This window comes from Ranitomeya imitator, chromosome 1 (genome assembly GCF_032444005.1).
Source record: "Ranitomeya imitator isolate aRanImi1 chromosome 1, aRanImi1.pri, whole genome shotgun sequence".
NCBI lineage: Eukaryota > Metazoa > Chordata > Amphibia > Anura > Dendrobatidae > Ranitomeya > Ranitomeya imitator.
This window is the reverse complement of record NC_091282.1, coordinates 693,340,782-693,350,993: the sequence shown is the minus strand read 5'-3', so window position 1 is coordinate 693,350,993 and position 10,212 is coordinate 693,340,782. Positions and strand designations below refer to the sequence as shown.

Sequence of the window (10,212 nt, the reverse complement as noted above, 5' to 3'; positions counted from 1 at the left end):
CTGTATATAGGGGATATTAGCAGTGTGATTATACTGTATATAGGGGATATTAGTAATGTGATTATACTGTATATAGGGGATATTAGTAATGTGATTATACTGTATATAGGGGGATATTAGCAGTGTGATTATACTGTATATAGGGGATATTAGTAGTGTGATTATACTGTATATAGGGGGATATTAGTAGTGTGATTATACGGTATATAGGGGATATTAGTAGTGTGAGTATACTGTATATAGGGGGATATTAGTAGTGTGATTATACTGTATATAGGGGATATTAGTAGTGTGATTATACTGTATATAGGGGATATTGGTAGTGTGATTATACTGTATATAGGGGATATTAGTAGTGTGAGTATACTGTATATAGGGGGATATTAGTAGTGTGATTATACTGTATATAGGGGGATATTAGTAGTGTGATTATACTGTATATAGGGGATATTAGTAGTGTGAGTATACTGTATATAGGGGGATATTAGCAGTGTGATTATACTGTATATAGGGGGATATTAGTAGTGTGATTATACTGTATATAGGGGATATTGGTAGTGTGATTATACTGTATATAGGGGATATTAGTAGTGTGAGTATACTGTATATAGGGGGATATTAGTAGTGTGATTATACTGTATATAGGGGGATATTAGCAGTGTGATTATACTGTATATAGGGGATATTAGTAGTGTGAGTATACTGTATATAGGGGGATATTAGTAGTGTGATTATACTGTATATAGGGGGATATTAGCAGTGTGATTATACTGTATATAGGGGATATTAGTAGTGTGATTATACTGTATATAGGGGGATATTAGTAGTGTGATTATACTGTATATAGGGGATATTAGTAGTGTGAGTATACTGTATATAGGGGGATATTAGTAGTGTGATTATACTGTATATAGGGGATATTAGTAGTGTGATTATACTGTATATAGGGGGATATTAGAAGTGTGATTATACTGTATATGGGGGATATTAGTAGTGTGATTATACTGTATATAGGGGATATTAGTAGTGTGAGTATACTGTATATAGGGGGATATTAGTAGTGTGATTATACTGTATATAGGGGATATTAGTAGTGTGATTATACTGTATATAGGGGGATATTAGCAGTGTGATTATACTGTATATAGGGGATATTAGTAGTGTGATTATACTGTATATAGGGGGATATTAGTAGTGTGATTATACGGTATATAGGGGGATATTAGTAGTGTGATTATACTGTATATAGGGGATATTAGCAGTGTGATTATACTGTATATAGGGGATATTAGTAATGTGATTATACTGTATATAGGGGATATTAGTAGTGTGATTATACTGTATATAGGGGATATTAGTAGTGTGAGTATACTGTATATAGGGGGATATTAGTAGTGTGATTATACTGTATATAGGGGATATTAGCAGTGTGATTATACTGTATATAGGGGATATTAGTAATGTGATTATACTGTATATAGGGGATATTAGTAATGTGATTATACTGTATATAGGGGGATATTAGCAGTGTGATTATACTGTATATAGGGGATATTAGTAGTGTGATTATACTGTATATAGGGGGATATTAGTAGTGTGATTATACGGTATATAGGGGATATTAGTAGTGTGAGTATACTGTATATAGGGGGATATTAGTAGTGTGATTATACTGTATATAGGGGATATTAGTAGTGTGATTATACTGTATATAGGGGATATTGGTAGTGTGATTATACTGTATATAGGGGATATTAGTAGTGTGAGTATACTGTATATAGGGGGATATTAGTAGTGTGATTATACTGTATATAGGGGGATATTAGTAGTGTGATTATACTGTATATAGGGGATATTAGTAGTGTGAGTATACTGTATATAGGGGGATATTAGCAGTGTGATTATACTGTATATAGGGGGATATTAGTAGTGTGATTATACTGTATATAGGGGATATTGGTAGTGTGATTATACTGTATATAGGGGATATTAGTAGTGTGAGTATACTGTATATAGGGGGATATTAGTAGTGTGATTATACTGTATATAGGGGGATATTAGCAGTGTGATTATACTGTATATAGGGGATATTAGTAGTGTGAGTATACTGTATATAGGGGGATATTAGTAGTGTGATTATACTGTATATAGGGGGATATTAGCAGTGTGATTATACTGTATATAGGGGATATTAGTAGTGTGATTATACTGTATATAGGGGGATATTAGTAGTGTGATTATACTGTATATAGGGGATATTAGTAGTGTGAGTATACTGTATATAGGGGGATATTAGTAGTGTGATTATACTGTATATAGGGGATATTAGTAGTGTGATTATACTGTATATAGGGGGATATTAGAAGTGTGATTATACTGTATATAGGGGATATTAGTAGTGTGATTATACTGTATATAGGGGATATTAGTAGTGTGAGTATACTGTATATAGGGGGATATTAGTAGTGTGATTATACTGTATATAGGGGATATTAGTAGTGTGATTATACTGTATATAGGGGGATATTAGCAGTGTGATTATACTGTATATAGGGGATATTAGTAGTGTGATTATACTGTATATAGGGGATATTAGTAGTGTGAGTATACTGTATATAGGGGGATATTAGTAGTGTGATTATACTGTATATAGGGGATATTAGCAGTGTGATTATACTGTATATAGGGGATATTAGTAGTGTGATTATACTGTATATAGGGGATATTAGTAGTGTGATTATACTGTATATAGGGGGATATTAGCAGTGTGATTATACCTTATATAGGGGATATTAGTAGTGTGATTATACTGTATATAGGGGGATATTAGTAGTGTGATTATACTGTATATAGGGGATATTAGCAGTGTGATTATACTGTATATAGGGGATATTAGTAGTGTGATTATACTGTATATAGGGGGATATTAGCAGTGTGATTATACCTTATATAGGGGATATTAGTAGTGTGATTATACTGTATATAGGGGGATATTAGTAGTGTGATTATACTGTATATAGGGGATATTAGTAGTGTGATTATACTGTATATAGGGGATATTAGTAGTGTGATTATACTGTATATAGGGGATATTAGTAGTGTGAGTATACTGTATAGATGGGGGGATTGGAGGGTATGGAGACCGCATTGTGTGTGTTGCTCTTTCCCTCCGTGTTCTCCAGTTGTACGGTGCCTCCTTTTCTCCGTGTTGCCCGCTGTCTGTCCTCCTGCCCCATTCTCGCTGACACACGCACAGCTTCCTCCCTCTCACACACACAGTCTCTCACACCTTCCCCTCCTCCCGCCATGTTTACTACTCTTAGCACTTTGCAGTAGAGGCTACATGCCGAACCAGGATTCCTCAATGGCGGATGACACGCCCATTACCACGCCGTCTCCTGGTTACCTGAACACGCCTGCAAGTGCTTGGCCAATTGACGCCCGGCGCCATGTGTCCCTCGAGCACGTGCTTTTGTGCGCGCCCAGTGTGAGAGCCCAGGCCACGCCCTCCTCGCCGTGTGATTGGTTGCGGCGGGCAGGCTGTGATCGGCGGCCGCACAGTGTAGTCGTGGCCCCGCCCTGCGGGAGCAGCACTGATCCTGCACGTAGTGCGGTGCGCGGGGCAGGAGATGCTGACACGGACACGTAGCTGAGCCTTTATAGCGCACTCTGCCTCACTGCACGGACTTCATGGGGCGCGGGCGGTGCTGGAGGTGGCACGTCCTGGGGCGCCCTGCACTGGCACCACTGTCCTAGGCGGCTTCTCGGGACTCTGGCAGGTGACATGGCCTCCTGCTGGCACCTCTGACCCCTAGTGCCCACCATAGAGCCAACCATGCCATTCAAGCAGGGTCCCTCGGTGGACCTGGAGAAGCTGGCCCTGCAGCACATCGCGCCCCGCCTGCTCTCCGATGGCTACTGTTATCTGGACCACATTCTGGGCGAGGAGCTGGGCAGCCGAGTGCTGGAGCAGGTGCGGGGGCTGCACGAGGATGGCGCCCTGAAGGATGGCCAGCTGGCCGGGCACCGGCAGGGCGTCTCCAAGAGGCACCTGCGAGGGGACAAGATCGCCTGGATCGCGGGCACGGAGGACGGCTGCGAGGCCATCGGGCTGGTGCTGTCGGTGATTGACCGCCTGGTGGTGCTGTGCGGCAGCCGCCTGGGCCAGTGCTATGTGAAGGAGCGCTCCAAGGTGAGGCCGGGATAGAACCTTCTGGCCTCCTCAGTGGCCACCGGCCCTTGCGGCAGCATCTGCTCTGTTTACCGATTCACCAAGCTCTGGGGGGAAAAGGAGCCAAATGTGGTTTATCCGCTGCTGGTCGGCGATGGAAGAAGAATAAAGTAGAATTAAAAAATTACTTTTAGTCAACACATTTCACAGTCATTCCAGACTTTTCCCTCCGGACACAAGACGTGTGTAATACATATACAAGCCGTATGTACAGTGTCCTGAGGAAGAATTCAGGAATTACTACAGTGAAACGTGTTGACTGAAAAACCTGGAATAAGAAAATCCTTTATTATTCTACTTTATTAATATTCTTCCATCTCTGGTACTGCTGCTTTGTTTGTGTCCTCCCTATCGGCGCAGGGTCCTCTATGAGCTGTCCTCCATGGCATGGCTCCAGCCCCTGCGTTGTGGAGTTATCCTGTTTTCTGCATACTCTTTTGCCCTATTGATGCAGCAGAACTCCTGACTTTAGCTGGCTGCACTTCACCTCTTAGCTTAAACCACGTTTAACCCTATCCTGCCATTAATGTACTGCACGGAGATCCATGTTAGGCCGGCGTCACACTGGCGTATTGCATCCGATGCGAGATCATCGGATGCGATATGCTAATGACACTCGGCTCCTGCTCGCAGCATCTCCTCCATTGCTGGGGTCCGCTTATAGCGCACATCGCTCGGATGTTATCCGAGTGGTGTGCGCTGTCTCACTCGCACCCATAGGCTTATATGGGTGCGAGTGAGCCGAGAGTTTTCCTCGGTCCGAGACAATCGCAGCATGCTGCGATTGTTTCAGACCGAGGAAAACGGCCGACAAAAAGTCGGCTGCTGGGAGCTGCCCCATATGTTAACATTGGTCCGAGTGCAATGCGATTTTTATTTTTTTATTTTTTTTTCTGCATTGCACTCGGCCATTTAAAACGCCAGTGTGACCCCGGCCTTATAGTTGCCTCACAGTGAAGATGGCAAACTAGATCGGTACTAATATTTCCGTGATGGCGAACCTAGGACAGGGCCAAGGACTGGATCTGTCCCTGCAGTCACCAACAGCGTGATCTCTGGCCACATTCATGGCATGCTCTCGCTGGCACTATATGTAATCCTGGGGTAGTTTATTATATGTGATCGACTTCCCTAAAACAGTTCCGAATTTTCTGAAAAAGTGTTGGGAATCCCACTTAGGAAAATATAAAGTCGTGAAATGCTGATTGCAGACCGTGATTGCCTGAGGGCAGCAGCGATAACGCGGACATTACCTGTCATTTCAGGCAATGGTGGCATGTTACCCCGGGAATGGAGCTGGATACGTGCGACACGTGGACAACCCGACTGGAGATGGCCGCTGCATCACTTGCATTTATTATCTCAATAAGAACTGGGATGCCAAGGTGAGAAAGCCAGTATGTCCCACCTGTAGTCCTCCGCACAGTCCCCTATGGTCGTATTGCCTTATGTCACCTGCCGCCATCTTGTCCTGCAGGTCCATGGTGGAGTACTTCGTATCTTTCCTGATGGTGGCTCCTGTGTGGCTGATGTGGAGCCTCTTTTTGATCGGCTGCTTTTTTTCTGGTCAGACCGCCGCAACCCACATGAGGTGCAGCCATCTTATGCCACCAGGTAATAGCCGAGCGATAGACTCAGAGCATGGCGCTCGGGCACTGCACATCCTAAGCAACCGGTGTTCTCTCATCCTCATAGATACGCTCTAACCGTCTGGTATTTCGATGCCAAAGAAAGAGCCGCAGCCAAGCAGAGGTTCAAACGATTAAGTGGTAAGTGCACTGGGGTGGGAACACAAAAGTCAGTCTTATAGGGGTCCTGTCCAGAAACACAGATATCAATGTGTCGAGGAGTGATTATAGCGCTCTTTATTATTATTTTATTATTGTGCATTTTTATAGCGTCATTTATTCCATGGCGCTTTACATGTGAAAAGGGGGCAAATATAGACAAATACAACTAAACATGAGCCAAAAAAACAAGGCACACAGGTATATAAGGAGGGAGGACCCTGCCCGCGAGGGCTCACAGTCTGCAGGGGATGGGGATGACTCTCTGTAGTGAGTACTGACTTTCCGATGGTGTAAGTAAGCGGCTGCAGAGAGAATGTGACCTCATTTTCTCCCTGTAGCCGCTGCCCGTGAGCCGGTTACACAGATTTACCTGCAAATTGTCGGCAGGTAAATATCATTTCTGGACGTGACATGTTCCTTTACAAGGAAGAACTATTTCCTTGCATAGGACAATATTGGAAATTCCCTGTGGTTCTGAGATATCTTGCTGAGCTTCAGGGATTTACAGTAACCCCATTCATACCTTATAGATCCGACCACAGGCTGCTGTACACCACAGCTGCTAGGTTATACATCAAGGCCGGGCCTCGGGCTGGGACATTTAATGGGGTCACATATGGCAGTTAGTGGATTACTATGTAGTGCTCCTGTCCCGCTTTCCCCTCATTCACATTGAGGCCAGTTGGGCCCACTTTAAAGGGTATCGTGACCTGTCAACTGTCAAACTTGATGCTAAAAAAAAAAAAGTACGGTACTGAAATAATAGGCTATTACCTTACATGTAGAAATCATAGTAACATAGTTAGTAAGGCCGAAAAAAGACATTTGTCCATCCAGTTCAGCCTATATTCCATCATAATAAATCCCCAGATCTACGTCCTTCTACAGAACCTAATAATTGTATGATAAAATATTGTTCTGCTCCAGGAAGACATCCAGGCCTCTCTTGAACCCCTCGACTGAGTTCGCCATCACCACCTCCTATCATTGGGATAGAATCCATTGTGTGATTTTTATGGTCACATCTGTGCTGATCGCCCCCCACATTCCTATGTAGTGACCCCAGAGATGAGATGTGCATCTTAAATTACACGGGCTGATTTACTGCTCTATCAGATGATGTAATGTAGGAGAATCGGCCTTTGTGCTGATTGTGTCCTCTGGGCAGATGTGTAGCAATGTATACATAGCTTCCTCTCTGTGCAGACATGTGTACGTGTGTGACACTGCCTACGTGCCTCTGTATGGCAAGGGAGGAGCCGCCGCCTGTAGGTTTGATCACACTGCCAGTCACAAGTTGTTTGGTGATTAGAGAGCTGTCCTTATCAGGGGTCACAGTGCCCCCCGGGGTGGGCTGCCTATAGGCACAACATGGCTTGTGCTCACCCTGAGCTTCTTAAATCTTTTTTTTTTTTCAAATACTTACTCTGTACCAGTCTGTCACTGTAAACCTCTTTACTGTAAACGATCTCTATAACCCTGTATGTAACCCCTTTCTCATGTACAGCACCATGGAATTAATGGTGCTATATAAATAAATAATAATGTTAGCGCTATATATAAAAATAAAGATTTAATAATAATGTGTCTTGTACTCACCGATCGGCTTATATGTTTATATGTGATGGAACATAAAAATTAAAAAAAAAAAAAAAAAAAAAAAAAAAAATATATATATATATATATATATATATATATATATATATATATATATATATATATATATATATATATATATATATATTATATATTATATATGTATATGTAACTTTGGGTGCTGCAAGCTTCTCATAATCCTCATTTATATGGGACTAATCCTCTCCTTTGTGCAGTGTACACCATATTCTGCCCGCGATCTTCCTTTCTGACACCTTTTCCCATTCTAATGAATTGGTGGGGAAAGTGGTAAAGACAAACATCCAAAATATTCATGATGTAAACTAACAAAATACAAGAGGTGGGCAGCAGAGCTTTCCAGCTGTATATATATCCGTATTTTGAGATTACTCTGAATCAGCCCTTGATGCAGAACATCATTCATCTCTTCTTTTTCTTAGACTAAGTTCTCACAATGAGTTTTTGATGTTGCAGTTTTTCATCACTTTTTAGGTTATTTGCAGTTTTTTCTTTTTTTTTTTTTTTTTTTTCTTCATGCTTTTTTGTTGTTTTTTTAGCTGCAGTGTTTCTCTTGTTGGGTACTTTTTGTTAATTAACTTTGATAAAAGTTATGTGTAGATTACATTTGTTTTTGCTGCAGATTGGTACTAAAAAAATGTGTTTTTTTTTTTGTTTTTTTTTTACTTTTGGAGCTTCCTCATCTCAGTACAGTCTATTGGGAAAATCAGCATATTAAATGCATGTTTACTGCTAGAGAAATTGACACGTTGTAGATTTCAAACTCGTACTACATAAAAAGAAGCATATTGGGCAGGAGATTTCCCTAAGGCTGTGTGCACATGATGCGGATTTAGTGCGGATCCGCAGCAGATTTATCCGCGCAGAAACGCTGCAGATCCGCACTGTGATTTACAGTACAATGTAAATCAATGTGAAAAAAAAGCTGTGCAGAAAAATCCGCGCGGAAACGCTGCAGATTTAAAAGAAGTGCTTGTCACTTCTTTTGTGCGGATCTGCAGCGTTACTGCACCCTCCCATTATAGAAATCCGCAGTGGTAAAAACTGCACAAAATCCACATAAAAACTGCAGAAAATCCCCGGCAAATCTGCACCTGCGAATTCTGCCAGGAGATGCTGATTTTGTGCAGAAAATTCTGCACCCCATTCCCCAACGTGTGCACATAGCCGTAATCCCATCTACTTTTGCTGGAACTGTAAAACGCTGCGTTTTTACACCGCATCAAAAATTCCCCAAATACTTATCATGGGAACTTGACCTTACCTCTCAGTTTCTGTCCCTTCTCTTTTTTGTCTTGTGATATTTGTTGACATTTTTTGTGTGAAATTTTTCCTAACGAGGTTCTTGAATTTTGTGCAAAATCAAAAATGTATTTTCTTTCGTGTCTTTTTTAGTGTAAAAGATCACGTTTCAATAAAAGGTTGCAAAATGACTAAAAAATTAAAAATTTATGGATCTTGGTAAAAAGTAAAAGAAATTAAAAACATTTTTGTAAGTAAATGTTCAAATTTTTTCACTACTTTTATAACTAAAAAAAGCCAGCTTGATATTGTTGGAGAATTGCACAATTGGGTCATTTTGACCATACAGTGAACTCCATAAAAAACAAAACCGCAAAAGATACTGTGGAATTAGCAATTTTTTGCAATTTCAACTTGGAATCTTTTCTGTGTGTTTTCCAGTACATTGCATGGTAAAATGGATAATGTCCACAAAAAAGCAAAACTTTGTGCTATATGGACGGAAAAATAAAAAAATATATTTACTAGGGGCATACATGGAGCTCATGGGGCCCGATGGCAAAAGTTCTAATTGCCTTCCCCTAAAAAATAAATAAAAATAAATAAATAATATTCAGCGGGGTCACAGATGAACATTTATCTCACAACTCTGCAGCCCGTGTACAGTAACTTTCCTAATTGAAGCCACTCTCATAGCCCTCAAAGTAGGCTGCCAACAAAAGTGACCCCCACACTGTATGATATATGCAAAAAAAGAAAGCAAAAAATAGACGGCACCGCTGCACATTTATGACCATAAGCCCATACAGTCCACGGGTGTTACAACCAACCTGCACGGTTGTGTGCTATAGAAAAAAATCACGGGTGCTCTTCTTGGAAACAACAGGTAAATCCACTTGCAAAAGAAGAAGGCACTCGCCGATCTAAAACTTTCTTGCTTTGAATCTTCATTAAAAATTCATGGCCGGGAGAGTGAGGACAGGAGCCCCTGTGAGCAGGTGTGAACAACAACTGCTGTTTTTGCGCTGTGCTAGCGCTTCTACGGGTTTTTTCTTTTGCAAGTGGACCCACACGGTATGATATTCCCACAGTGAATGCTTCCACCATATCCTCCACACGCAGTGTGATGACCCTACAGCCCCCCCCCCCCCCCCAAAAAAAAAGCATGGGGACCCCTACATAGCCCTCCATATAGTATAATGGCCCCAACACAACCCTCCACACTGCATGATGGTCTCACTAGCCCTCCAAACAGCATAATAGACCCCACATTACCATCCACACAAACATTCACACTATATAATTGCTCGCAAA

General features: G+C 41.6%; 1 protein-coding gene across 1 annotated transcript in view; it reads left to right on the top strand.

The window, feature by feature from the left end:
• Nucleotides 1-3,576: 3,576 nt before the first annotated feature.
• The window catches only part of EGLN3 (egl-9 family hypoxia inducible factor 3), a 29,777-nt gene continuing 23,141 nt past the window's right edge, over nucleotides 3,577-10,212 (top strand). Inside the window, exons 1-4 of the mRNA XM_069730565.1 lie at nucleotides 3,577-4,192; nucleotides 5,497-5,616; nucleotides 5,709-5,845; nucleotides 5,927-6,000. Of these exons, the coding sequence (XP_069586666.1) occupies nucleotides 3,836-4,192; nucleotides 5,497-5,616; nucleotides 5,709-5,845; nucleotides 5,927-6,000 (688 nt within the window). The 5' untranslated portion in view covers nucleotides 3,577-3,835. The remainder of the gene's footprint in view (nucleotides 4,193-5,496; nucleotides 5,617-5,708; nucleotides 5,846-5,926; nucleotides 6,001-10,212) is intronic.